Source organism: Plasmopara halstedii, assembly GCF_900000015.1.
Source record: "Plasmopara halstedii genome assembly, contig: Scaffold_2956, whole genome shotgun sequence".
Lineage (NCBI taxonomy): Eukaryota > Oomycota > Peronosporomycetes > Peronosporales > Peronosporaceae > Plasmopara > Plasmopara halstedii.
In genome coordinates this window covers 1,760,162-1,787,459 of record NW_020189861.1, presented here as the reverse complement: position 1 = coordinate 1,787,459, position 27,298 = coordinate 1,760,162, and the positions used below count along the sequence as shown (strand labels likewise).

Sequence of the window (27,298 nt, the reverse complement as noted above, 5' to 3'; positions counted from 1 at the left end):
GGGGTGGTGATCTTTGTGGACCGTTTGAGCAAGATGGCTCATCTTGCGGTAGTGCCGGACACCATCGACGGTGTGGGTACAGCGACGGTGTGGGTACAGCGACGATGTTTGTCGATCGTGTCTTTCGGCAACATGAACTCCCGGAGTCAATTGTCTCTGATAGTGACCTGCGCTTCACCAGCGAGTTTTGGTCTACAATTTCAGGGTGCTGGGCACCAAGTTGACTATGTCGACAGCGGATCATCCGCAGACCGTGAATCGCGTCGTTGAAGACGCTCTTCGCTGCATCTGCGCTGAGACGCCGAAGCGCTGAAGCGCTATGTTTCCACTCGTAGTTTGCTCGGAACAACGCAGTGCATCCACCTAATGACAACCCGTCGTTATACGTTAACGGGCTTGTTAATCCTCGCGTTCTGCTGACGCCGCCGTCCCATGGCTCAGGGCTTGGTGGGGGAGAATAGCCGAACGGCTAGCTGATGTCAACCCCCACACTGTCCGTTTGTCGATGACCTCCTTTCTATCAGACCGAGTGCCCTACGACACGTTGGCGATGCGATGGCTGATAGCAAGGACATGCAGAAATAATATGTTGATGGAAGAGGCAGAAGAAACGTTGAGAACTTTGAGTGCGAAGACCTGGTTTTATTTGAAGCTAAATCTTTCCTACACATGCAGTCTCTGCTGTTTATATTTCGAAAATCCGTTCACGCTTTATTGGATCTTTTTTTGGCGTGGCCAAGCGAGGCCTAGTGTATGCGCTGAACTTTCCGAGTAAAATGCGCACCCACCCAGTGTTTTATGTGGGCTTGCTTAAGCCGTACCGGGATCCGTCGCAAGTGAGCGCTGGAGCGTTAAACCGGAGCGGCGCCCAAAGGCGCTCGGAAACCAGAAGCTGAACCAGCAATTGCTTCTGAACACGGAGTCCAAATTTCCGTTTCGTACGGCGCAAGGCGCTCCACCGTCGCACGAAGTGACGTACCATCTGCTCGACGGCTAGGAGCCGCTCCGACAGAGCGCGGTAATCCTCAACGTGCGGCAGTCGCCGCACAAAGTGCTCCAGGCTCTCGTGGTCTTCCGCACAGCGGTAGGCGACCTCGGCAAGATGTTCGCCAATGTGCCGATGGCGACGGACTTTGTCCTCTAAAGCTCGGAGAGCATCGCGAGTGACCGGACTGCGATCGACCAAGTCGTAATTGCCCGCCGCGGAATCTTCTCGACGAGAACGGTGGCGTCCACTACCACGTGGAAAGCGCTGTGGGTCGACGTCGTCGACAGGGTCTAACCCAATATCTTGTGAAGTGGGGGAGATATCCAAACTCCGAGAACTAGTGGGAGTTTGAGGTACCACTTCGGCAAGACTGCCCATACGTCGTGGACGCTTATGATCAGAAGGATCATGACTATTCGCGTCGTCGCGCTTCTCGGCAGTAGCCCGAAAAATCGAAAGGCCATGAACTGAGCTCAAGCTATGACCCTGAGCTGATGTAGTCGTAGACTCACCAATGTGAGAAACCACAGAGTTCGTGGGAGCGTGATGGATGATTCCATGTGTCGCAGGGCGACATTACACAGGAAGATGGCGTTGCGCCTTCAGTTTGGCAAATTCAAATCGGAGATGGCGCTCAAGGTGCACGTCCACATCCTTGTGGCTTCGCTTTAAGGTAGACAGCGGGGGAATTTTCCGGCGCCGCTACACCGATCGCTTAAAGAGCTTCTCATCATCTGCAGTGGTTTTGCTAGGGACGAGCACCACAGGAATCCTCAGCGTCGCGGGTACAGGAGCGCCTCCTCCTAAGCTCGAAGTCGAGCGCGGTACCGATCCGTTGATATTTCTTGGAGTGCCAAAAAGCGAGCTCGGAGAGCTTTCCGCTGGACAAGCTCAGCTTGTGTAGTGGTCGGGGCCCCGACTACGTAGACGCCTAACGATCAAGTGATCGCGTCTTTCACTTCAGTAGCGGGATCCGCCGAGCGGAAAATCGTATTGGGGGGTAAAGGGTCGAACGTGGAATCGAGCACATGACAGCCGCCTGTTGGCAGCCTCCAACTGCTGCTCTTGTGCCTTGTCGAGGCGATTGGTAACAAGACCACTTCTCTCGGAAGTCGAGAGGTCGAGGAACGGATACGGTGACCGCAAGGTTCGAGCTGGGCTCACACCGCGCCGTTGGCGCACCTCATCCTCCTCGTCTTCCCATGCTGGGAAAGAAGTATCCGGCTCGTAATCGACTTCGTCCGGATCCTCGACGAGCAAATCCGTCACCCGGGGCGGGCGGTGTGTGTGACGCTCGGTTGCCGAGGGCTTGGGAAGTACTTCCCGTAAAGCCATGGACGTACTGTCTCGAGATGCACCTGCCCGCGGGCGCGCTCGGAACCAGCTAGGCTTGGTGCTTTGCGTGTCTAGACACAGAGCTTATTAATCGGAGAATGTTCAAAGATGCTTTTAAAGACGTAACGGTACCTCAGACACGCGAGCATCGTATGAGGCAACAATTCAATGTGAGTTGTGGATATTCACAATTCTGATGGGGGAGAGTGTAACGGTGTTACACGTACCCTTGTATAAAAGGGCGGGTCGCACAAGATGATGCGACCGTACATAGGTGTCGATTATTCAAGACGGCGTTATCACACAATGGTATGGCTACACCGTAACAAGAAGCCACTCCGTGGCAGGAAAAATGCATATTAATTAGGTTTTGCTATTTTAATTAGGTACTAATTCGGAAAACCTAAGGTATTAGATATTGGCGGCTCTGTCGCAAACAAAACAATTAACTACAGTTTCGATTTTGAACGGGAGAGCGTCTTTACCTTGGTCAAGGTTTTAATTACTCTTGGAAGTAGCGGATTGCGATCCGCTGCACTCGTACTGGTTCTTGTAAACAACGCAAGGTAGCTTAGCTGAAAGAGCTATGGTAGCCCCGCTGTCTGTCTCGCAATCACGAATTTTCAGACGTTAACGTCACTGATTGTGATACACGATCCACGAGTGGCTCTTGAAAAAAATTGTTTTGAATGCTTGGCACTCGTTTGTATATGTCCATAGCGGTACAACCGGAGACCGATGTGTAAGCAGAACGTACCAACCGAATGGTCAGTGATGTGTTGAGAAGATTCTGTGCGGAATATCCCTCGTAATGGAGTTCGTTGTTACCATTGTTTGAGTTTGCGATGAGCAATTCGGTTCGTTCATCCACTGAATTTACGCAATATTGTGTGAATGGCTTGCGACACCCGCTATTACAGCCTTATGCGATGGGTGGTGTCTCTGATATAAGTGGGGGAGGAGCTCGACAAATCATTGCCTCTCAAAATGATACAATCAATGATGCGAATACGTAGCGCAAGTACAAGAACGCCCTGGACTCAATCATGATGAGTCGTGTGAATGTGATCACACGTGTGTAAGATGCGATGACAAAGCACAAGATTTGCAAAAGGGATACGCATTTTGACGAGGTCGTCAAGGCGAATTGTCTATAATTTTGAGGATGATGCACTTCTGAGTATAAAAACCTGTCAGATGATGCGGTCTCAAGCTTGGAAAGCTTGAAGCAATTACCTCGATTTATCGTTACGTCGAACCCCTTGGCGACGTTGCCTAAGCGTCATCGTGAACTTCGGAGCCAAACAAACGGCCGCGAGTGTCAGAACGTCGACAAGAAGCAGATGGCTGCTGATTGCGCTGGCGATTACTACGAAAAACATATCCACCCGAACCAGAGCGAGGTTGCTTAGCAGAAGGCTTCATATCATCAGCGGCACCAGCCGCAGCAGGATCGAGAAGCTGCAGAGCCTGTTTCAATCGCCGAATCCAATTCGCTATTGCACCCCAGGCAAGTTTCCATAACGCCGTGCAAGATCGCAGACGACCCGTCGAGTATACTTCACGGGCTGTCGCTTCCTCGACACCTCAATCAAACACCTCCATCATCTAACGGTTCACCACGGAAGAAGCCTCTACACCCTTGTCAATCGCAGTTCCAAATCAGACGAAGAAGCAGAGATGACGGGGCTGTCGTAGCTCTTTCGCTTGGTTAAGGTCGGCGACCTTCGTGCTATACTTAGAACCAGTACGAGTGTAGCGGATCGCAATCCTCTTACTTTAAGAGTAATCACAACCTTAAAACAAGCCTGATTAATTCTTTCTTTTAAAATGTAAACTGTATTTCTCAGCGTGATTTGCGGTCAAGCCGCCTATTATCGAATCTATAGGTCTCCCTATCTTTGAAGTAAAACTTAATAAAAAGAATAACTATGGCTATTCCAGCAGCATACTGACTTTTTGTAAAAAGTCTAGCCTCACCATGGTGGGGTCACACCATCTTGTGTAACCCACAATTTTCATACCAGGACGCGTGAAACCCCCGTTACGTGCATTCCAACCAAGTCGTGCCAACTGAAAGTTGAATTCGGTATTCACTGCTTCTTAAAAGAAGACGGGTTTGCACGCAAAACTTCCATTCTGGCTCCGCCAGTTCGGAGGCCCTCTACAAAGACGATGGTATTATCGACCTCTCTCGTGAAGAGCAAAAGATTTTCTCCATCCTTGCCCTCGAAGATCTTAACAATCACAATGAGCGGCTTGGATCGGGGGAGGTTATTTGTTGCCGACGGTGGCTTCATGGACGCAGCCGACGCCGACATCTTCTTCTGTAGCTGCTCTAACAGAGCGTTTACATACTTGAATACGCCTCTAGGCGCGCGCTTATCGCTCCAGGACCTTGCGAAGCGATTTGTTGCAGGAAGCAGAGACATCAAATTTTGAGGCTCGTCTTGTATGCCCTGGGGCAAATAAGAGAACTGCTCCATCCACACAGAGAGTCAGTCGTGACGACTGAGATTTAAACTGACAACATGTGCTACCAGGTGCACTGGGACTGCCATAGCTCTTTCGCTTAGAGGAAGCTTGGTTAAGGTCGGTGACCTTCGATCTATACTTAGAACGAGTACGAGTGTAGCGGATCGCAATCCACTTACTCTAAGAGCAATCACAACCTTAAACCAAGCCCGATAAACTCATCTTTTAAGACGTAAACTGTATATCTTGGTGTGATTTCCAACCAAGCCGCCTATATCTAAATCTATAGGTTTTACTATCTATGTCGTAAAACTTAATTAAATGTATAACTGTGACGGGGCTTACACATAACCTGGTAACAGGGGTGTGTGTCACACCAGATGGGCGTGGTGTGGACACACCCAGATAAGGATACGGTACGGGGCTGGATAGCCAGTTGTTATACATGTATTTAGATTTTACTATACATAATTAGGAAAATCTATGCATTTAAAATTAGGCTGCTTTGCCGCAGATAACAATAATTAAAGTCAGTTTTGGATTTAAACGGAAGAGCTAGCCTTGGGCTAAGGCAATAATTACTCTTGAGATTAGCGTATTGCGATCCGCTAGACTCGTACTTGTTCTAAGTACAGAACGAAAGGTCGGTGACCTAATTTACGCTTTCTCAAAGCGCAAAGCTACGGCAGCCCCGCTGCAATAACTATAGCTGTTCCAGCAGCGTACTGACATTTTGTTGAAGTGTAGCCACACTATAGTGAGGTTACACCATCGTGTATGACCCACACCTTTATACCAGGGCACGTGAACCCCCCCCTTTTCGGGCACCTCCCCCGCTTCCTGATCGACAGAGAAATCGATATTTACATGTCGAGAACATGGTGGCGGAGAGGGACGTCCGCAGTCGAAAGGAGCACTTGGTGAAATGGCTGGGCTATCCAAGGAACGAGTACACGTGTATGCCTTGAAGTATTGTACTTCGCGACTGTTCCAATATCGCTGTCACGTTCGACGCGGGGTCAAAGTTGGATCCGCTTAGGGTATCCGTTTTGTCTCTCTCTCGTCGTGGATTCGATATCGGAGTGAATCCAATCCCACGCTTTTAAATAGGCAACCAAAACCACAGAGCGCTTATCTTGAGCAAGTCTACTGCGGTCGTTGCATTTTGCAAACGGTGGACATCCGCGACTGTGGTTGCACGAACGGATGCCCAGAATCGAGTGTCGATCAGGTTCTACGGTACATACATGAGACTTCGTGGTTCTCCTTCAGTACGTGCAATTGGTCCGATCGCGCGTAAAAACGCGTTCGAGCCATCAATCGAGCTTCCAATCGACTGAAGAGTTCGTCAAACTACCACCACGTCGGCCCTAAAATTCGTGACGACATTTAATATCACGATAGCGGAAATACACTGGACGACTGAGCTCGTCGATGGGCTCTTCATTGCAGTCGTCATCCTCCCAAGCTGGTCATTTGATGCCAGGTGTTGGCCCACCGTGTGAAAGCGCTGTTTGCATTTGCGCACTCAAACTATACTTCACCACACTAGGTCAAAGGTGGGTTTGTGGCCCGTTTTGAAAATGTGCGATGGATTTGTATTGTATTTTGATACTGCTAATTTAGAATCATTGTTGAAAGTCGCGATGACCAGCACCTCTGATGTCCCAGCGCGGCCTAACCAGCTGACCGTCAATTTTCTGCAGAACATTTTGCAGGATTCGTATCCGTCACATCGTGTTATCAATTTTAAGTGGGAGCCCATGAATCTCGGGGTCATTGCAGATGTGGTCATTATCACTGTGGAAATCGAGTCAAAAGGCGAAAATGACAAAGCTAAGAGGATGAAAATTCGTCTTGTGGGGAAGTTTATGCGGTTGGAAATCCCGTTCGAGTCCATGTTCGTGGTAGAATCCAATTTTTACAAAGCTTTTGCGGCGAAAACAGGCGACTTGGGCGTGAAGATCTCGGCAGCTCTGGATGATTTTCCGTTCGCTATTCCAGCTGCAACCTTTGCGTCTAGCAAGCTAATTATATTGGACTATGTGGAGCCAGTGCGAACCTATACGTGCGTAGAAGGGAGTCCACAACATATGATTTCGATGCTAGTGACGAAGCTAGCGCAGATGCATGCACGCTATTGGAATCACAGCTGCAATGGTCTTGCGACTCCAGCGGGAATAGGCAGCCAGCTGACAGGTGAAGAGAAGCGTCTGCAATTTCCAAGTTGCTGGAAGGTTTACTTGAATGATGTGTCACTGGAAAGTAGTGATATGGCAAGGATTATAGTGCTATGCCAGCGTTTAAGTCAAAATCCTAACCTACTTGAGCGGGTACACGAAATGGTGGAAAGCGGTCCATCTTGTTTCATTCACGGCGATTTTCATATTGCAAACATGCTTTTACCGACTGACGATACGGAAGACGAGAGAACTTGGCTATTGGATTGGGCAACGTGTGGAAGGGGTAACCCGATGCGAGATCTCGCCTTTTTCTTTATCGTAAGTGTTAAAGCGATCCATCGCCGAGCACAGGAAGCGCAGTGTCAACAAAAATATTTCGATACATTGACAGCTGAAATTGAAGCTGTACATTTTACAATGGATGAGCTGCGCTGGCAGTACAAGGTGTGCGTGCTCAATCAGTTTTTAATTTTCGTGGTCTATGACAGCCTGACCAAGAGCCTTGTGACAAATGCAAAATCAGAGAAGCTTCGCGGAGAGTTGGATTTACACTTTCGAGAAGTCAATCGCCGCATGTGCTTGAGTTTGCTGGACAACATTGACGAGAAGGAATTTCAGCTTTTGGACGCCCGCCGCTTGTAACAATCTATGCTTGTTGAGCTGTGCACGTCCTATCAGACGATCTCCATCTGGTTTAAGCTGTCGAAACATACATGCATGCGGTGCAGTTTGATAAATGTTTTGGTAAGGTCGATTGAGTTTCGGTAATTCGCTTAGATATGTCTACTAGAGAGACACGAATGGCTTTATCGTTGAAAAGCGAATGAACGCTGGAGCAGCAAACTCCATGAAAATTTATGAAAGGTCACGCATCGTGCTTAATGACAATTATTTTATTTGTTGTACGCTTTATCAAAGTCCAGCTGCTGACCATAACACGGTTGAGTTACCTCCAGCACTTGCTATTAGATGACGCTTTGGATTCCACTGTAAGTCTAACAAGGGGCCATTGTGACCCGAGGGAAGAGTGTGCACATGCTGACCGGAAGAGCTATTATAGAAAAACACTCGGCCATCTTCTGATCCGGTTAGTACGTACGCACCATCAGCTGAATAACAACACCCGAGTTGGAGTTCGCCGCGCTGGCTTCTAAGCAAAGCATGCTCCTTAAAAAAATGCAAAAGTTTGCCCTCAAACGCATCTAAATGAAGGAAAACTCCACGATTTGTTGTCACAAGCAGTTGATTTCCGTCGGGACTGAATTTGAGATCAGAGGCGTGTAGCTTTTTCGTGCCTGAATTTGGAACTTGCTTGTGCGCAAGAAATGGCTCCAACGCGGCCAAAATTGAGGCATCGTAAAGCGAGAATTTGGCAAAAGGTCCTTCTTGATAATTTCGTGCGTCGTACATTCGAATTAAGTGGTCATCAGTGTACACACCGAACACCACACCTTCTTGGTCATAAGCAGCGCAAACATGCGAGGCTGGCACACGTTCAATTCGAATGATAGCCTAAAGTCAACATTTTTTGTCAATGGTTCACTGCAGTTTAATAAAATGTCTAAGACGTACTGAAGTGTCAGAACTGCGGATATCCCAAAGCCGAACTGTGCCATCCAAACTAGCGGAGATGAATTGGTCTGCAGTTGGGTGCATCATCAACGACGTGACTCTATCACGTAAATTACAGTCGGCGACATACGATAAATGATTATTACTCTCAAACATTTTCTATTTACCTGTCTGTGTGACCAGTGTAATACCGCAGGAATTGATTGTCGAAGAACGAGTGATATCGGAGACGGTCTACACAGAGAAAGAATTCTTAATTTCACGAAAATGCAACCGCATATGCGAAAACAAACGGTCATTGGCAGCATTCGCTGATGAGAAGACTACACAATCCAAGTGATGTGTGAATCTCACAATTCCTATGCCATATCGCTTGGTTAAAATTGTTTTGGCAACTCTATCGTTAACAATCGTCAGAAATTTGCCAATTCTTCGGTGCATGTACACTCTGTAAATGTGTATACGACATACGTGCCACTTAGACAGTTGATCATAGACATGACACCGTCGCTGCGACTCGTGACACATCGCTCGCCGTTGCGATGGAAGTCGAGCGACGTGATCACCACGTTTGGGTCCTCATCCTCCTGCTCAACATTTATGCATTGGTCAAATCTCAATGGGACATCAACAAAGTTACTGATAGACTAAATTGCGCGAATTTACCTGTGGAGCAAAATTGCGCGCGACGCTATAAGAGCGAACCACGTCGTCGGTCAGCTCTACACCAACACCCTCCATAATGTAGCTCAAAAAGCAGAAGCTTTCAAAGAAATAGCATAATATCAATTGGTACTAATATTTGATGAGAAGGGTTTTAAACAATACTTTTTCAATATGCTATCTGTACCGGTATCTTTAAAATCCCACGTCATCTGTAGTTAAGTCACCATGTCGGGCGGGCATTTGTCCAAGGAGTTCTTCGAACTGGTCAAGTCAATCGGAGAGAGCAAGTCAAAGCAGGAGGAGGACCGCATTATTATTCATGAGGTAGCAATGCTAAAGCGTAAGCTCAGCGAAGTCACGGCCACTTCCAGCACGTCGAGTAGTCTCGTTAATAAGCGAAAGCGCGAGTTTCTCATTCGCCTCATGTACGTTGAGATGCTTGGTCATGATGCGTCGTTCGGATACATAAAGGCTGTGGAAATGACAGCTAGCACCAACCTTATGCAAAAGCGCGTCGGCTATCTCACATGCAGTCTCTGTTTGTCGCCCACACACGAGTTTCGCTTTATGATTATAAACCAGCTCCAACGCGACTTGCAGAGCTCAAACCACCTCGAAGTCTGTGCTGCATTAATGGCAGTCTGTAAACTTGTGACCGTGGAAATGGTGCCAGCTGTGCAGCCTATGATCCTTGATCTGTTGCGTCACGACGCTGAGCTTGTTCGGAAGAAAGCTGTGATGGCCATTCACCGCTTCCATCAACTAAATCCGGACTCGGTGAAAGAGACAGGAGACGCGTTGCGTCGTACGCTATGTGACCGTGATCCCAGTGTCATGGGCGCCACGTTGTGCATTTTGCATGATCTGGCTGAAGCCACCCCAACGGACTACAAGGATCTCGTTCCCAGTTTTGTGAGCATTCTAAAGCAAATTACCGAGCACCGGCTGCCGCGCGAATTTGATTATCATCGCATTCCAGCTCCGTGGATCCAAATCCGTCTACTGAAGATTTTGGCCTTACTTGGACAGGCTGACCAACAGAGCAGTGAAGGAATGTACGAAGTGCTACATGATGTGATGCGTCGTGCGGACACTGGGATTAACGTTGGCTATGCAATCATCTATGAGTGTGTCCAAACTGTGACGACAATCTATCCGAATAGCACGTTGCTTGATGCAGCGGCTGCAAGTATTTCGCGTTTTATCTCAAGTGACAACCATAATTTGAAGTACTTGGGTGTCACAGGTCTTGCCGCAATCGTTAAGGACCATCCTCGGTACGCTGCGGCGCACCAAATGGCTGTGATAGATTGTCTAGAAGATCCAGATGAAACACTCAAGCGTAAGACGCTAGATCTTTTATATCGCATGACAAATCCCGTGAATGTTGAGTTTATATCAGACAAGCTCACGCAGTTTCTTCGGGAAGCATCCGATGTATTTCTACGTACAGAGCTCGTATCACGCATTACGCAATGTGCTGAGCGTTATGCTCCCAGTAACGCCTGGTATATCCAGACTATGACGAACGTTTTTGAGCTTGGTGGTGATCTCGTTCGTCCCGAAGTTGCTCACAATTTGTTGCGTTTAATTGCTGAAGGAAGCGGTGAAGATGAAGACCAGGATATGGAGCTGCGTCGAGACGCAGTGGATACGTACCTGGAATTACTTGAGCGCCCCGTGCTTCCAGATATTCTGGTTTGCACCATGGCGTGGACCCTTGGCGAGTACGGCTACCTGTCAGATGCAATGGAGCTAGATGAGATTTGTGAGCGCCTTATAGAACTCGTTGATCGTCCTTTTGATCAGGAAGACACGACGCGTGGTTACGTGCTCTCAGCTGTCACGAAGATTACGGCCCAGATGGGACACACGATCGATGTAGCGGATGCTATGATGAATAAGTATAAAAACAGTCGCAGCACTGACCTGCAGCAGCGCTGTTTCGAGTATCTTGCACTTACTAAAAACTTTGCCTTGATGAATGAAGTATTTCCAGAAGATGCTAGCTGCGAGGACATTGATGTTGATGTTAACCTTTCCTTTCTTACCAATTTTGTTGAAAAGGCTGCTGCTCAAGGAGCGCCGCTCTATGATCCACCAGAGGACTCTGACGATGAAGACGAAAGCTACGGCCATCGTCGCATTGGCGGCGAGTCAAATCGTCTAAATTTTGAGGCATACAAGAAACCTGAGATCCCGTACGCGACCAAACTTCCGTTAGGAGACCAGCAGAGCGCGTTTGGAATGAACAAATGGGGTGGAAACGGGACTCAACTAGGTGGGGCGCCCGGATTGGGTAGTTCAGGTGGCCCCGATCCCACTGGAGGCTTCGGTGCTGGAAAGCGAGGAGGAGTAAAAAATGTTTGGGGCCCTTCTGGTCTCAATACACCTGAAAACGTCGCGCCCGGACTGACTGGAGCTGGCGCACCTGAATCATATAATCAGGGCAGTTTAGGTGGTATGGGTAGCCAGGGTACATTCAATGGACAAAGTGGATATGGCGCACAGCCTCCCGCTTATGGGGGCCAGGGAGCATACAACTCTCAGCCTCCGAAGCTTCCTCCTCAACAGGAGTATGGTGGGGCTCCCAGCTACGATAATGAGTCTTATAATGAAGAAGACGTTAATGGGAGCGTTGATGAGCGACAAATACTGGCGTCTGCTATCTTCGGTGGTATTCCTGGTGCCCCGGCACCAATCCCTGTTGTCCGTCGCAGTGGATCTGGTGCTCGCGCAAATCAGAACTCCATTCGCCGCTCTGCTCGCCTGTCCACGCGTCGTTCATCAGCACGCAATGATCATCAGCAGCAACAACATCAAGCACCCCAGAGTATGGATCAAGCGCCTTCTCCACACCAGCTACAGCCAAAGACCGAATTGGACTTGCTCGATATTTCGTTCGACACTCCCAACGCTCCGCAGAATGGGGGAATGTTTCAGGAACCAACCCCGCAACAACAACAACAACAACAACAGCCAATGATGAACATAGATCCGTTCGGAATGGGGTCTCCACTTGCGCCGGCGCCGACTCCTGAACCAAAAACTTTTGCCCCTCCTACATCTCTGGACCCGTTCGATATGTCAGGCCTTGGCTCGAGCATGAATGGTATGTGTGCATTGTGTGATGGTTATTTGAAGTAATTTTTCTTTCCTTATAGCCTGACACTGTTGATCGTGCATGTTTAGCTAACGTCGAGCTTGGCAAGAGCCCAGCCAACAACTTGAACTTACTGGGTGGTAGCAGCGGCAATCCTAACATATTTCAGTACAACGGGCGTCAGTTGGAGCCGTGGCAGATTGCAACACAAGATTTTGGTAGTCGCTGGGGCACGTGCCCTTGTGAAAAAAAGACAAAGGTGAATCCGAGTGGTATCCGCACTCTTGAAGACTTTATGGGCCGCATGCACCAATTTAATGTCCATACTGTCGAAGCCATTCCAGCAAGTACGTGCTTGCCAATATGATGTGTCTGTATGGTATCCAAAAATCTTTAACACCACGTCTTGTATTGTTTTGCCTTAACAAGCTAATGAAGCAATTGCAGCTTGTCGTCTGGTAAATTCGGAGCACGTCGGATTGATCCATGTGAAAATTCGAAGCGGCGGCTTTGTGGATCTGACAGTCCGCACTGCTGATATGGATTTCACCGACCAGCTCATCGAAGCTACAGCTCGGCGCCTAAAGTAAGGCATCGACAATTTGGTCGTCATAAAATGCATGTCTTAAATCATTGTACGCCAGTTGTACTTTTTTTTGCGGTATATGACTAATTTTATATTCGTTATGAGTCAAGAAATTATTTACAGAGGTCAAATTAGTGGGTACAAATTATGCTTAGTTCAGAGACCTCTGCGATATACATTTAATGAGATCTGGCTCATCCAACTAGACTAAGTTCTTGTTGGGCTTTCAAAGCTCCAATCCAGACATTAAAGGAGGGCACAAACCAACCGTGCATAAACAGGAAGCCTGCAGAAATTGGACTTCTGCGCCTTTTTTCTTGGCTGAAATCGACATGTTAGATGTTGTGCTCATGAGGTGAGGTCTTTGCTAAAAAGAAATCGAATAGAATAGTAGCATGCTGGCAGATTGTGTTTGACATGCTTAACATCCAGTTTGTTGACTGAAGGGTTCGAGGTCATGTCATGAAATGCGTATGATCAACAGTGGTAAAACACGTCCATGTTCGAAGCGTTTCTGACTTTGTCGAGAGTACAAAGTCTTTAATTCTTAACACGCAAATGCCAACATGCTATTCACAAGCTCTATGAAGAAGGATAGATTGTCATGCGATTTTAAGTTCATTTTGCCTTTATCGCATGCCTTTTTGCAAACATTTCTCATCCATCGTATAACCATTTTGGAAATGAATGAAGTTTCAGGGACTGACGACTGCGGAAATTGTATGCTCGTCGTGATGAATGCTTGGGTCAACGCGACTTTGGCTGGAGCTTTGGTGCTCAAGAAGTTTTTAAGTAAGCGCGGTAATTATAAGCTAGTCTTCGATTGTCAAGAAATACAATTCAAATTATCTTCTACCTCATGGGGTGCGTACACCCATATGCTCTAAAAATACACATATTGGTCTTCGAAAGCTAGCCACCCAAGCCAGCTTGGCCGTTTCTCCACTCTCTGCTGCGGGCTTGGTGAGCCCTACAGGTGATAGGTAAGCAATAGCCGGGGCAGCGCTTTAGGAAGCCACTAATTGTGCCGTATTACTTCAAGCAAAAATGCATTACTGCACCTCGATGCAGTCCGTACAATATAAACTGATCCGATCACAACCTCTCCTCAATCACTCGCTCTTCGTCGGTGTCAACATTCCATTCAGTTGCGAACAATAATCGTACGCGCCGTTTTCAAGAGTCTCGAGGCTGTCATGCAGCCTAGTCCAGACATAAAGAAGCCTCGGGCACGCACTGTTAGGCCCGAGAATGCCAAGCCAACTATCGTGCTAAGTCTACCAGGGGTCCGCTTCGCCGTGTTCTCTAGTGCATTGGACTCATTGCAGCAATTTGACGTTACCCTCAGCTCGACCGCATCACTGCTTTTTGTCACTTATATTACGTGTGTCGTGGCCTGGAACATCCTTTCGATCGTCGTGCCTGTGCTAGCACACACTGCATGGTTCGCGCTTATCACATTTTACACCTTCGTCGGAATCACCAGTGTGTCTACAACTACCGTATCCAAGTCAGACAAAATTGCTGCTGGAACCTATTATACCGGCAACTCCCCGATGGAAACAGATGTCACCGCTTCAAAACCAACGTTACCTTTGCTCTCGGTCATTCCGTCAACCCTGGAAGCTAATTCCAATAAGGCAGACAGAGTATTTGAAAATAAACAGAAGAATTATCGGGCCCCGACTGCTCAACGTCGAGTACTGGCTCGGCTGAACAAAAATCGAATTTTGGTCAATGTGGTGCCAGGTGAAACCCGCCGCCGTGTGGATATGAACTTGGGTGAAGCAAATTTTCGTGTTGGTAAGGCATTTGTGCAATCAGTGTCAGGCAAGCGCAAACCGCGTGATATATACGTTATTCGCGTGGACTGCGGTGCTAAATCGGCTTCTCAAGAGAAACACATGAATCCTGTCATCATGTGGGATGTGACAGCTACGTTTGACGAATTTAAGCAATTAGAGCGTGATTTGAAAAAGGAGCTCAAAGCCAGAAATCTCTCCACTAGCGTGAAGTTACCGCATTTATCGAGCGGTTCGTTGCTGTTCTTGAACCCAGAGCTCACAAATCATGTGCTGAACGCGAGGCGAGTGCGTCTGCAAACTTTTATTGATTCGGTGAAGTCGGATCCAATACTATCTAGTATGGGGTGCTTACGCAAATTTTGCCAAGCTTATTAATTTTTTGTCTACCGCGTCAACTCTCTGACAGAAGGAGAAGTGGTTTCGGAGTATGACAAGTTCTCTTGCGTGTGGAGAACGAATCCACCGACGCAATGCGAAAAGAAGTGGGAGTTTTATTTGAAGGTCATCTCGCTCCGGTCGATGCTTGACCACATTGAGGGTGGACCTTGTACACTGACAACTAGCAGCAACATCATCTATTGCTAACCATCAACATGCTTAACCGCTTAACGCCCCAACAATCGACAAGTACAGTGTCTGAGCCGACTGAAGGCTGTCAGCGCAAATTAAAGAGATAATGAATTCTGGGCTGTAATCATGTTTTTACTACATTTATTTACTGTTATGGACATAAGTTTGGTAATTCACTGATAAAGATCTGATGATTGCTAAAGGGATTAATTACTCCACCGCCAGTCAGTAAAAAAACTACGAATACAATTACGACGGAAAAACAGGTCGTAGGATTTCTGGACGTTTATCCAGAACACTTTGGCTGTTGTCGTCTCCTGGAGCGATCCACTTCTACGCTGCAAAGGCCTTAGACTCTGAAATTAGGCCACTTTATGGCTCTAGTATAAGCTGGTGTGATAGATGCGAAGACGTTCTTGCTATAAGAAGGTCGCGCATTTTGTGGCACCCGGACATTTAAACATTTTTGACTGATTGTTGCGACATGTGATAACTGAAGTTTTCTCAAGTGTTCTTACAGTCTGTTGAATTGGGTTTGATATTGATAGCGCTTGGACACCAGCAGCATATTTACATCGGAATTATTGAAAAGTGTTAGCTACATCTGAAGGATCATTAGACAAACACTGGCCGAGGAGCTTGCAGTCATAAACCACGATGGCGATTTGCTATCAAGTTCTTCTACGAGAGGATTTCTAGATGGATCAATCGACCCTGGTATTAAATGCTTTAATTTGATCGCTGCTTACTCGCCCGATGAGACATCTGCATTCGTAGCGCGGCTCTCGTACCTTCGCACCCGCTATAACTTGCTTATGTAACCAAGAGATTCATCAGCAAATCTTGAGCTTAGGTACAAGGCTTTACGTTTGTTTATTGGAGCCAACTTTAGTTCTCGGTTTTATTAAAATGTATCGTATTGAAAGGTTTATTGTTTCGCTTAAAGGAATTCGATAATTTTGTCAGCACCCTTGGCTTCTCATTTGCTGTTTGATGCAGCAAGCATATGACGGACGCTCAGGAATCGAAGTTGCGTTGAACGTGTACAAATTCTTCCATTTGGATGTATGAAAAATTATCAAGCTGAGCTTTCTCTCTGAATTATTTAAGCTATACCCAGCGATTCTTAGCATTCATCAACCTTTGTCTCGCAACTTCAAGAAAAGCGTGAAAAGCTCCATAATTTAAATCCGCGAAAAGATCAGCCGTACGTTGCAACATAAGAAAAGGCAACACAAAAAACTCGTTTCTTGAAGATCTTTAATCAACGCTACGAGACGTAACCTCTCTTTGGATATATACGCTTTTGACCCTGTCGCTGCACTGAGTGTAACGTCAATACGATTACTGACATGGCGTGTCATTGGTGGAAACCAATTTATGCAGGCTGGCTTGAAAAACTTCCCGTTGCAGCCATGCTTTTCTAATTTGCGCTCGATGCGCGGCTTTCCAGAAGCCATGATGTTCGTTAAGAGCGTTGCGAGAGCGACGCGACAGCGATTTATCATATTGGTCGCCGCGGATATACTCCTTTGCATGATGATGCCAATAGCACCAAGGGGTATTGATACTCAGACGCTGCAGCTGCGAAGAGCCTTGGAGATTGTGGATGATCGAAACGACATGACCTCACGGGCTCTTATGCCCGTAATAGATGGCCGCTACTCTAATATCACGGGCGAATATGAATATTATCGTACGTGGAATTATATAAAATTGTTGCTTTTACAAGTAATCGCATTCATGCATGAGCTTTGTTTGTCTAAAAGATGAAAACGATGGCGATGACTATGGCTGTATGGGCAGCTCAGATGGTATCAGTTGTGGAAAAATCGCAATAATTGGGGCCAGTATTGGTCTTGGATTGATAGCCATTACCATCTGCTTGACATGGAAAGCATGTATCGAGTGTTGTACAAGGTCCAGTCGACGTTCACGCCATCGAGCCTACATCGAACGACCGTACGTCTTTTATGATGGCAAGCAAGTAACATGGCATATTCGACTGAATGGTTGCTACGTATATTGCAGAAATTGCGGCTGGAAGTGCGAAGTCTGTCGCCACACCAATGAGATTTCCAGCTCTGAGTGTGTATTATGCGGCACTTCGCCAGAGGGTAAGCCTGTCAGAAAGAATACTAACATTATGATTGATATGTCCTGCTCGTACTTTCGACTTCTGTGCGTAAAATAGCCCAAAGTAATAATGCATCGGTCGTTGTCGCCTCCCACGTTGAGGGTGGTACTCACTCGGCTCCAGACTACCTCCTTTTGTCATCTCCCCGCTCTGACTCTGGTCATAGTGTGAAACGTTCTGACAGCAGTAGTTTGACTGATCGCCAGCTCGTTGCACGCGATCGGCATAAGTGGAAACGCTGCATTGCAGGACCGAACGTGCGTTGGGTAAGGTAGTCTGAATGTGTCAAATGTCAAGCAAGATCGTATGAATCAAAACAGCATTTTTTTGCGACTTCAGGTTAAAATTCCTTTTGAAGCTCTACAGGATAATAAAGCTTTGTGTAGCACCATTACCAACGAGCGTGACTACCAGGAGTGGCAAAAGCAACAAACTGTTCACTTAAAACCTGCGCCTTCAATGGGTTCTGTACGCGGCAGACGACGGCCCCTCACGCCGCTTAATCTTGACACTGCATTCGTACGAGATGATTCAGGATCTGACAGTCAAGTTGTCGTGTGGCGCTTGGCCGACGAGTATTCGGCATCATCCCGCAAGTATTCAAAAACAATTATGGTAAGGTAGTTTTGATATGTTCAAAACCTATCGTACTAACTACTCTATATCTGTTTATTATTCAAAACTTCAGCGGGCGTCGACTCTGTCATTCTTGGAAAAAACACAATGGTTTTATCAGTATTCGCTCAAGTTGTGTCCATCGATTGTGGATGGACATCACACAATTCGTGAGTCAAAGAATTTTGCAGTGATGTTTTAACGTGGCTATAATATGATGTCAATTTATGCCAGGTATTCATCGTGACAGAGTTATAGAGCAGTCCATGGCTCTGTTTATGTCAACACCGATTGGAACTCTCCATCGTCGCCTTCGAGTTGACTTTATGGGTGAGGCTGGCGTTGACGGAGGTGGTTTGTTGCGAGAGTGGCTTCATTTGGTGTGTAACGAGCTGTTTTCCGAGACTCAGGGGCTATTTACTCTCACAAGCTCCTCAGCTCATCAAGGATATTGGATACTTCGGGCCTCAAAGGAAGATGTGACCAAGCAATTAAAGGTACGGTACATTATTTAGTTTATTGCATCTTGTAATGAGATGATTTGACAATAGCGTAAATACTGTTACAGATGTATATTTTCCTTGGAAAACTTCTCGGAAAAGCGTTGCTGGAAGGTCTCCTCCTGAATGTGCGGCTTTCCATTCCCCTTTTGAAGCACATTCTTGGTGTTCCATTGACTTTCTATGACCTGTACCTTCTCGATGAAACGGTGTACTTCAGCATGCGGTGGATTCTTGAAAACAATAAGTCCAGTACCTTGGGTCTGAATTTTACAGTTGAAGGTGTCGAGCTTGTACCATGCGGGTCTAACGTTTTTTTGCACGAAGGAAACAAACAACTTTACGTTGCAAAAGTGGCGCAGTATTATCTGTTCGATAGTGTCCAAGCTGAACTGTCGAGTATCATCGAGGGTTTGAACAGCGTCATCAATGATCCAGTTCTCCACGTTTTTGACTACAAAGAGTTCGACTTACTGCTTTCCGGATTACCTCACATCGATATTAGCGATTGGAAGCAGTACACTGAGGTCCGATTCCTTGAAGAAAGTTCTCATGAGTTTGAAGTAATTACGTGGTTTTGGGAAATCGTTGAATCTTTTTCCCACGACCAATGCAGTCGGCTTCTACAGTATGTAACTGGCTCCAGAGGTATCCCTGTTGAGGGATTTAAGGTAAGGAAAACTCCGCAATACTTTTACTATGTGTTGACATCTAATTATGTTTGTAGGGTCTAACCGGAACGGATGGCGAGATTCAGTTATTCACTATTCAGCTTGGGAAGAATGTTGAGACCACATACACGATATTACCACACGCAAGCACATGTGCTAACCGGTGAGTTTTTTTAATCTACATGTCGCAGTGTCATCATCCAACTTTCCTCAATCGCTCTTGCAGACTTGATTTACCTTTGTATTCATCAAAAGCCGAACTCGAGCGCATATTGACGATGGTATGTAATTTTGTCGTCGTTGTGTTTGCCAATAGCTATTTTTGAACTCTTTATGCTTTTAACAGGTCGTCGAAATGGACGTCACAGGCTTTAACAGTCGCTGATTACAATTTCGTGATCATTCAGAATTATAAATTTCACGTGCAGAAACATCTATCATATCTGTAATTTCAGCCTGTCCGGCATCAACCTCCTCGCCAGGCAAAAAGTCTTTTAGTACTCCTAATGAAGCCTCATTCTCTTTTCGACATGCTATCTGTAAAGGGGTTATACCACTTGCGTCAGGTTTACGAGGATCCGCGCCGTGTTGCAACAAAGTCCGGATTATCGACAAGCGATTTGCAGGCGATATTTCCTCTCGTCGCATCTGTACTGCCCAATGCAATGGCGTCAATCCAAGCCGATCACGGACATTGACATCTGCTCCTTGCTCAAGAAGAAAGCAAGCAACCCGATTCATCGCCTGTTGACCACAAACGTGCAGTGCCGTCGTGCCATCTCCTGAACATGCATTAGGATTCATTCCTCGAGCAATAAGCAACTTGACTCCTAAAACATCATTGCTTCTGGTAGCGTCACGTAGTTCATCACCATCTACAAAATTAGCTCGTTATCCGTCGAACCGCCTGCTAGTATGACACATACATTCTGACGTACCATGCTGAGAGGCATGAAAGAAGCGTGCAAGCGCGTAGCTTACACACACTCCAGCAGCTAGCAAAAGCTCTACCAGCAATATAATGTACAACAACAGTCTCGTCGTAGATTCTTCTGAAGTATCTAACGTTTCAGTGATAGTTCTCCAGGATACATTTGTGCGAGACCAGGGAAGCATATTTTCGCCAAGTTGAGAAAATGCTTCCTCCAAAAAATCCAAACCAGGCTGTATCAAATTTTTCACAGAAGCTAAAAGCAGACTTTCGAATTTTGAAGTCGGATCTCTAAATACTCGAACAGCGTCGACTACTGCAATAAAAAACGCGAAGATCGGTATACCGATCATCCTGCTCTTCTTGCCTTGATGCAGTGTAAGCGGCAACGGTAATATATATTTCCAAACGTCGGACGTAAGGATATACCAACAGTTGTAAGAGCTATAATCGTAGTAAAAGACTGCAGTGGCTGCCACTGCAAAGAAGATCGACTGAAATATGGCTTTCCTAAATTTCTTGAATTGCCGCATTAAAGCATCTTGTAGAACATCCACGATGTATTGTAGCGAAAGTACCCGAGCAAAACGATATGAAACACTAAGTAGAAGCACTATGGTTGCTACAACCAGCGGGCGCTTCGCCATTTCCATCAGTGGCTTCATGAACGCCGTTTCAAATTTCGTTTTTTATTTATGATTTGGAAGTTAATGGTGTATCATACGTACTCCACATTTTCTCAAAACGATGACACAGGCGTCGGAGGTCCACGGCGCCACGTTGGCGAAAAACAGCAGCAACGGCCGTAGCCATGACGGGACGAATGAAGAGATTCGAAAACGTCGCGCACCTCCTGGAACAAACGCCACAGCAGAAGAGCGTGCGCGGTACGAGCTCGAGCGTAAGAAAGTGGCCAAATACAAAGAGGACAAGCTCAAAGCGCGTCGCGATCACACACGCATGATCCTAGAAAGTCACGCTCAGGCAAAGCGCCGTGCATTACTCGGAAAACAGTCTGAATTTCTTGCTACCCTTGAGTTTCGTAATACACTACCCGACATTCCTTTCGACACAAAATTTGTTAAGTACCCTCACGAACCGGAACGGTGCGTTCATGCAGCAACTATGCTGATGCTAAGAATGCAGTAAAAGTAGCAGCATTTTTTGTAAACAGACTCATAAAATACAAGCCTAATACCCTCGAGATGGACTACACATACGAGATTCACGAAGAGCCAAACCTTGGACTTACCATCGATCTAATCGATCCAGCCAAGTACGAGGGTATGTGGAAACCAAAATTAATTTCTGATTTTCGTCATAGCTGATGCATTTATTGCGGTCACATTCTGTAGTACCTATGGAGCCTGAACCACTGGAGGTTGGCGACGAGCAGATCTTGATGATGAAGGAGGACCATGCTGGCTCAAAAGGCCGGTCGAAAGTCCGTCCAACGGTATCTTGGCTGCGACGGACAGAGTACATGGGCAACGATTTGTATGATTCGGTGCACAAGTTCAAGAGTGAGGCCGAAATTCAAAGTGCGCTACGCAAGGGCACAGAGATGGCGCTTGCAGAAGTGGTGTCCGAAACGTTGGAAGACCGTGCTGAAGCTTCTTTTCGCGACATTAATGACCCCGCAACATTGGTACACCCGCACAGCAAGAAGCAGAAAGCCGTTAAAGTCTGGGATGTTTTTCCGGATCAGCTCTTGTCAGCTAACAAATATGCTATTTTGGTGCGCTCAAATAATTCTACTAGGACGTCTGGATGTTGCATTTCATTAACAATAAATGTTTCATATGCAGTCATACGACATGCTTCCATCTGAAGATATCAAGAGCAAGGGAGTTACTTTTCGCGAGGAACGTGCTTTGTTGTGTGGCATTAACAAGAAAATGCAAGCTGGCAATGAGCTTATTCAAGGATCGATTTTATTGCCCAATACCGAAGAAGAGGTATTGTGCATATGCAAAAGAAAGTGGTTTAAACATTTCAGATATCGTGACTCTTTTTTTCAGGAAAACACTGATCGCAAAAAATTCTCATACTTCCGAGAGTATCTTATGTCGGTGGAGTCGCTTGATAGCGTACGTTTGACTATTGAAAAGGCATTTTGGTTTGCACCGAGATAACATTGTACTTTTTCATCAATGGTGTTCGGTATACGATCTGTATAGCTCCACATTGTCTTCATGTTGGATCCTGAGTCAAACCAATTTACATACAGTGACGTTTTGAACCGAATTCAACTAAAAAAGACGAAGGTTTGTTTCTTGAATCGAGCTAATGGTTAAAGTGCAGATTGCGGATCGGGTTTTTATGTATTCGTACAATTTTATGGCTGATGTAGATGAGCGGCGATGATAAACGTCGTCATGGAGCGGTCGTTCACCGTCGAGAATATTCGGAAGCTGAAAACGAACGTCGCACTCAAATTCTTTTTGAATGCGGAGGAATTTATGACGATCAGCTTGATGATGATGAGAACGTGCATGAGTTTAAGCGCCAACGATTAGGAGACGTGCTTGCGTCGCCTAATGCTGATGGGGACACAAAGACTAGCATACCTTCCTCAGACATTCTCAACGTGGGTACTACCATACCTGTAAAGAAAGATAGCAGCAATAGTCCCGTTCCACACAACGACGGCAGTGCTAGCCCAGTAATCAGCGACAGTGACAGTGAATAGTTTACATTTAGAGCAAGTTTGACATCGTGTTCACGACTGAAAAATATATTATTCATGTGTTTTGAGTTGTTTTCTGCATGCGTGCACTGCAACCGCACCGATAATACCGGAGTCATATCCTGCACTTGCTTTCTCTATGCGTACCTATATATGATAGAAAGAGCTGTCAAAACAGAGATATGAAAGAAAGTGCAATAAGGATAACGTACAGGGTTTGGAAGTCTTGTCCACGAATACTTGGCGTATGCAAGGCGTATTTTTTCGATATATGACTCGCCAGCTTCAGCTATTCCACCAGAAAGAACGATTATCTAAAAATCAAATACTGTCAACATGGTCACATTCATAACATGCGCAAAATTTATACAACCTCTGGATCCAGCATTCGACAGAAGGTCACGCACGCAAAACCCAGATAGTCAGCAGCCTGCAGACTCGAACATCAGAAACTTTCGACCAAAGGCAAAAGCAAAAGCTTGACCACATACGCTTTCGATGAGATGCTGGCACAATTCATCACCTTCAGAGGCGAGCTTGAAAACTAACTCAGCATCAATTTGAGTTTCAAGGTATTGAGATACACTTGAGACCTCGCCTGCAAGGCCAGGCGAAGATCGACAAATCATTCATTAAATACCGCTGCAACTGCATGAAGGAATTTTTTTTTTTCTCAGTCAACGAACCTGCGCGTAAATGCTCTTGAACTTGATGTATGAGCGCGCTTGCCGAGCTGTATGCCTCTAAGCATCCTCGTTGGGAGCACCCGCACAATCTTCCATTACGCTCGACAATCTATAATCAAGCGAGGGCAATCAGTACTGACCAAAACGAAAGCAATACTAAAATATCGTACAATGTGACCCCCTTCAACGGCATTGTTGCCACCCCGCACTAGCTCACCGTTCACAACAGCCCCAAAACCCACTCCAGTACCAAGAGCTTTACAACAAAACATTCATATTTTCAATATCGATTCAGGTATCTTGCCAGCAACAAAATTTATCAAGGATCGTACTGAGCATGATAAAGTCCTTGACACCGCTCCTGGCTGTACCAACCCACTGTTCCGCTAAAATGGCAGCATCGGCGTCATTGCAAACTGTAATCTTGTGTCACACGTCAGGCAGCGCATGAGTACGCTCTCACGTCAGCATTTAGCAGTTAACTAACTGGTTTGTCAAGAATACCGGAAAATAATTGCTGAAGTGGCACGTCTTTCCAGGTCGGAAAGTTGGCAGCAGCGTGAACAACTCCACCAACCTCAAGGACACCGGGGCACCCCACACCAACGGCTCTGATATCTTCTAGCTCTAATTTTGTCTATCAAGAATGCTCACAAATCGTGAGTGCGGAAGATCTCGGCATTAGAGCTACACAACGCACTTTTTTTAGTACTTTGTGCAGCAAGAAGATCGACAGATCTATCACATCTTGTGGCTTGTGCTTATTTGGGCGAAAATTCGCCTGTTCACGCGCCACCACAACGCCCTCTGACGTTACAACGCCCACTTTAATACCCGTAGCACCAATATCTACACCGGCGAACATTAGCGACTTCTGTCATTGTCACATCGTCGTTTTCCTTTCCTAGAGCCTTGATTGGGCGCTTCCTTCAACTGTCGTTTTTGAATTTTATATTAATTAAAATCAAAGTATCTAATATTCGGCTTACAGCATGTTGTCTACATTGATGTGGCTTACGCTGGCCCTCGTGATCCTCGCAACGCAAGGGTACACTATCATGGCGCGCTTTCTTCGGCTTTTACTACACACGTATTTTCGTAAGATTGAAGTGTACGGACTCAACAACTTTCCGCGCGAAGGGCCTGTCATCCTGTGTCCAAACCACCCCAACATGCTTGTGGATGCCATCCTAGTCATGACTGAAGCCATAATTCAAGGTCGCAATCCTTATGTATGGGCAAAAGGCTCACTCTTTAGTAACCCTGTCGCTTCTTTTTTCCTCAAAAAAGCTGGTGCCGTGCCTGTTTATCGTCCGCGTCGCAAAGAGACCAGTCTTGCTGACGTGGACTCGGACAAGACCCCCGAAGAGCTCGAGGCGGCTAATCGCGCTATGTTTGAGCACACGTGGGGTGTGCTTGCTGATAATAATGTCATGGTGTTATTTCCTGAAGGAACATCGTATACAGCACCAAAGATGCTGTCGTTACGCACAGGTGTTGTGCGTGTCGCGACAGGTTTTGCAAAACATTTTGACCGGCCCATTCCTATCATTCCATTAGGTCTCAACTATTTTAGTAAAGATCATTTTCGAAGCCAGATGACACTGGAGTTTGGCCCACCTATGGTGATAACGCCTGAACTGGTGCACAGTGACGTTTTTCAACAGGACGAACACAGGGAAGTGAAGCGTCTTACTCATGACTTGGAGGAACGAATGCATGATTTGACTTTAAACGCATCTGATTTTACCATAATTCACGCGGCGCGAATGATGCGTCGCCTTTATCTTAGCACCCCTGGAACCATTGATGCTCTAAAAGAGGTTCGCTTGACCCAGTTCATTATCAGAATGCTGGAAGCGAAGCCTGAAAATGAGGAGCAAAAGGATCGAATCAAAAGAACATGTGAAAAAGTACTTCAATACAAAGAGCAACTAGAAAAGCTAAGGCTGAAAGATCAAGAGGTGAATCAATCGATGCCAAATGAGCAGTCGCTTATAAAATTGTTCTTCGAGCGAATTTTGTACTTGTTGGTATTGCTGCCCCTAGCAACACCCGGGCTTTTGCTTAACTTTCCGTACTATTTTATTGGTACGCCTGAGGTAGCCATGGTTGTTTGACAGAGCTAACGTTGCGTGTTGTATTGATCGACAGGAAAGAAGCTGAATAGGCTGGCAGGTTTTGTGGAATCCAAGTCCATGTTCAAGATTTTTGCGGCCGGGTATGTTTATACTTTTGATCCGTAATATATAGAAGTGTGACCGTCTATGTATTGTAGTGTGTTGGTGCCAGTTCATTGGCTTGTACTAATTCTAGCAACTTGGTTCTTCTTTGGATCCTCTTACGCGTACGTCTTGGCGGTTGGCTTGCCTCTTTTACTTTACTCGCACATACGCGTACTGGAAGAAAGCCGTTCCATAGCCGAGAATGTGTATTTTCTCTTTAATATCGCAACTCATGCAGAGCAGGTTTCGGCGCTGCGAAAGGAGCGTGAGCTTCTAGCGCGAGATGTCCACACTCTTGTGGAATCATTCGTAGATGCCAATTTCCTATCTGCTTTGCACAAGTCAATCGCAATCTCACCCGTGAATCGACGATTTTACCATCGCACTTCTTCCATAAGTGACTCACTTCTAGCAAGGTGATACAATAGCTGTTGCGTCTTTGGATTGAATACACTATAAGTGTTTGTTCGGTATACAGACAATTCTTTGGCCAGAAACTTTATTTTAAAGCTTTCTGTGTTCTGTGATGTCATGACAAAGCAGCACTAAATCTGTGTCGCACCGAGAGACACGCAATGCAGCGATTGGAGCCAAGCTATTGCGCGATATCACGAAGCTCAAGACCGATGCCGTACCGATTTTCTTCTAACTCCTTCAACATGGCTACATCACATCGTTATTAATTACTTTGACGCACACAGGAATCACTGGCAGCTTACAGCTCTTCGCCTTCGCAATTACATCATGTTTCTCAAGGAAAAAGGCATTAGCTTTCTTAGTGTAGGTGGTCTGATCACAGGATCAAATGACATGAGAATCAGAACAATACCGAGCTCTATCAACCGCATGTTTTAAAGCTACCGACTGAGCACCTTCATCGGCTTCAATGTGTTGAGCTCACTCAACGCAACCTTGAGCTGCTGAATCTACACTATGGTTGAGAAGACCACGCAACGATTTCATTTAGACTTTTATGGCACTCACTTCGCCGTCAAGCTTCTGAATAGATAATTGCTTCTTCCAGCCCTCATCGCTGACAGCTCCACTTCCGACCATTTTCTAAAAAAATTAATTGAAATACCATGTTACGGTCATTTGGTATTATAAATTCTCAGGTATTGTATTTCGAGATATTAGCTACGACATAACCGTTTCTGGGACAGTTTCCGTACCCCCTCAGCACACTACGTTTTTTTTTCGGCTGCGGCTCACCTAATTATCACACACCGGGCAGACAAACTTTTCAGGGCTGATTGCTTAGTAAATTATTTTTCCTTCCTGGTTCCAGGTAGCGACTAAGCGACTAACCACTTAAGCTCGGGGTCGGTTGGTTGATGTATTAGAGAGTACAAACTAACAAGCCATCACTTATAGCCGTGTATTCACCACCGCTGCAGTCCCCATATCTTCACTTGACTTAATGATTCCATCAAAAGCCATTGCGCTAAACGCACTACCATAAACGTCATGTTTTGGCACGTGTCATCATCATGGTCACCTAAAGTGCCAGCACCGCCATTTGACTTGGCAATCACATTTTGTAGTATACCTTGCCATGCTT

The 27,298-nt window shown here is 46.2% G+C and overlaps 11 protein-coding genes across 11 annotated transcripts; 7 read left to right on the top strand and 4 right to left on the bottom strand.

Moving 5' to 3' along the window:
* Positions 1–6,444: 6,444 nt before the first annotated feature.
* Positions 6,445–7,583, top strand: PHALS_06464 (aminoglycoside phosphotransferase; the record flags this gene model as incomplete). The annotated part of the gene is made up of 2 exons (XM_024719754.1): positions 6,445–7,427; positions 7,505–7,583. 2 exons carry the CDS (start codon positions 6,445–6,447, stop codon positions 7,581–7,583), a joined length of 1,062 nt encoding a protein of 353 aa, XP_024585022.1.
* Positions 7,584–7,893: 310 nt separating this feature from the next.
* PHALS_06463 (Histone H3 (Lys4) methyltransferase complex and RNA cleavage factor II complex, subunit SWD2) lies at positions 7,894–9,294 on the bottom strand (the record flags this gene model as incomplete). Its single annotated transcript, XM_024719753.1, has 6 exons — positions 7,894–8,493; positions 8,554–8,653; positions 8,721–8,787; positions 8,847–8,950; positions 9,025–9,140; positions 9,220–9,294. 6 exons carry the CDS (start codon positions 9,292–9,294, stop codon positions 7,894–7,896), a joined length of 1,062 nt encoding a protein of 353 aa, XP_024585021.1.
* Positions 9,295–9,444: 150 nt separating this feature from the next.
* On the top strand, positions 9,445–12,912 carry PHALS_06462 (ap-4 complex subunit; the record flags this gene model as incomplete). Its single annotated transcript, XM_024719752.1, has 4 exons — positions 9,445–12,052; positions 12,215–12,331; positions 12,412–12,669; positions 12,752–12,912. 4 exons carry the CDS (start codon positions 9,445–9,447, stop codon positions 12,910–12,912), a joined length of 3,144 nt encoding a protein of 1,047 aa, XP_024585020.1.
* Positions 12,911–14,106, top strand: PHALS_15162 (uncharacterized protein). The gene has a single exon (XM_036407217.1). It carries the CDS (start codon positions 13,475–13,477, stop codon positions 13,793–13,795), a length of 321 nt encoding a protein of 106 aa, XP_036263462.1. The 5' UTR covers positions 12,911–13,474; the 3' UTR covers positions 13,796–14,106.
* PHALS_06461 (Phox homologous domain) lies at positions 14,105–15,088 on the top strand (the record flags this gene model as incomplete). The annotated part of the gene is made up of 1 exon (XM_024719750.1): positions 14,105–15,088. One exon carries the CDS (start codon positions 14,105–14,107, stop codon positions 15,086–15,088), a length of 984 nt encoding a protein of 327 aa, XP_024585018.1.
* Positions 15,089–16,720: 1,632 nt separating this feature from the next.
* On the top strand, positions 16,721–19,591 carry PHALS_06460 (Ubiquitin protein ligase RSP5/NEDD4; the record flags this gene model as incomplete). Its single annotated transcript, XM_024719749.1, has 11 exons — positions 16,721–16,979; positions 17,053–17,245; positions 17,315–17,400; positions 17,478–17,686; positions 17,760–18,035; positions 18,109–18,205; positions 18,270–18,532; positions 18,604–19,206; positions 19,263–19,369; positions 19,433–19,487; positions 19,553–19,591. The coding sequence occupies 11 exons, from the start codon at positions 16,721–16,723 to the stop codon at positions 19,589–19,591; spliced, it is 2,187 nt and encodes a 728-aa protein (XP_024585017.1).
* A 14-nt stretch (positions 19,592–19,605) lies between these two features.
* On the bottom strand, positions 19,606–20,322 carry PHALS_06459 (FOG: Ankyrin repeat; the record flags this gene model as incomplete). Its single annotated transcript, XM_024719748.1, has 2 exons — positions 19,606–20,081; positions 20,145–20,322. The coding sequence occupies 2 exons, from the start codon at positions 20,320–20,322 to the stop codon at positions 19,606–19,608; spliced, it is 654 nt and encodes a 217-aa protein (XP_024585016.1).
* A 562-nt stretch (positions 20,323–20,884) lies between these two features.
* PHALS_06458 (Putative RNA polymerase II regulator) lies at positions 20,885–22,829 on the top strand (the record flags this gene model as incomplete). Its single annotated transcript, XM_024719747.1, has 7 exons — positions 20,885–21,243; positions 21,312–21,421; positions 21,493–21,875; positions 21,946–22,095; positions 22,159–22,227; positions 22,318–22,404; positions 22,491–22,829. 7 exons carry the CDS (start codon positions 20,885–20,887, stop codon positions 22,827–22,829), a joined length of 1,497 nt encoding a protein of 498 aa, XP_024585015.1.
* A 48-nt stretch (positions 22,830–22,877) lies between these two features.
* On the bottom strand, positions 22,878–24,377 carry PHALS_06457 (glucokinase; the record flags this gene model as incomplete). Its single annotated transcript, XM_024719746.1, has 9 exons — positions 22,878–22,973; positions 23,039–23,140; positions 23,200–23,256; positions 23,318–23,424; positions 23,513–23,621; positions 23,683–23,768; positions 23,845–23,935; positions 24,000–24,149; positions 24,213–24,377. The coding sequence occupies 9 exons, from the start codon at positions 24,375–24,377 to the stop codon at positions 22,878–22,880; spliced, it is 963 nt and encodes a 320-aa protein (XP_024585014.1).
* A 127-nt stretch (positions 24,378–24,504) lies between these two features.
* Positions 24,505–26,157, top strand: PHALS_06456 (acyltransferase domain containing protein; the record flags this gene model as incomplete). The annotated part of the gene is made up of 5 exons (XM_024719744.1): positions 24,505–24,730; positions 24,803–25,006; positions 25,073–25,603; positions 25,667–25,733; positions 25,791–26,157. The coding sequence occupies 5 exons, from the start codon at positions 24,505–24,507 to the stop codon at positions 26,155–26,157; spliced, it is 1,395 nt and encodes a 464-aa protein (XP_024585013.1).
* Positions 26,158–26,332: 175 nt separating this feature from the next.
* On the bottom strand, positions 26,333–26,793 carry PHALS_06455 (uncharacterized protein; the record flags this gene model as incomplete). The annotated part of the gene is made up of 4 exons (XM_024719743.1): positions 26,333–26,400; positions 26,457–26,526; positions 26,610–26,663; positions 26,722–26,793. The coding sequence occupies 4 exons, from the start codon at positions 26,791–26,793 to the stop codon at positions 26,333–26,335; spliced, it is 264 nt and encodes an 87-aa protein (XP_024585012.1).
* Between the last annotated feature and the right edge of the window lie 505 nt (positions 26,794–27,298).

Coding starts and splice junctions, on each gene's coding strand:
- PHALS_15162 (XM_036407217.1), top strand. CDS start 13,475: ATGCTATTCACAAGCTCTATGAAGAAGGATAGATTGTCATGCGATTTT.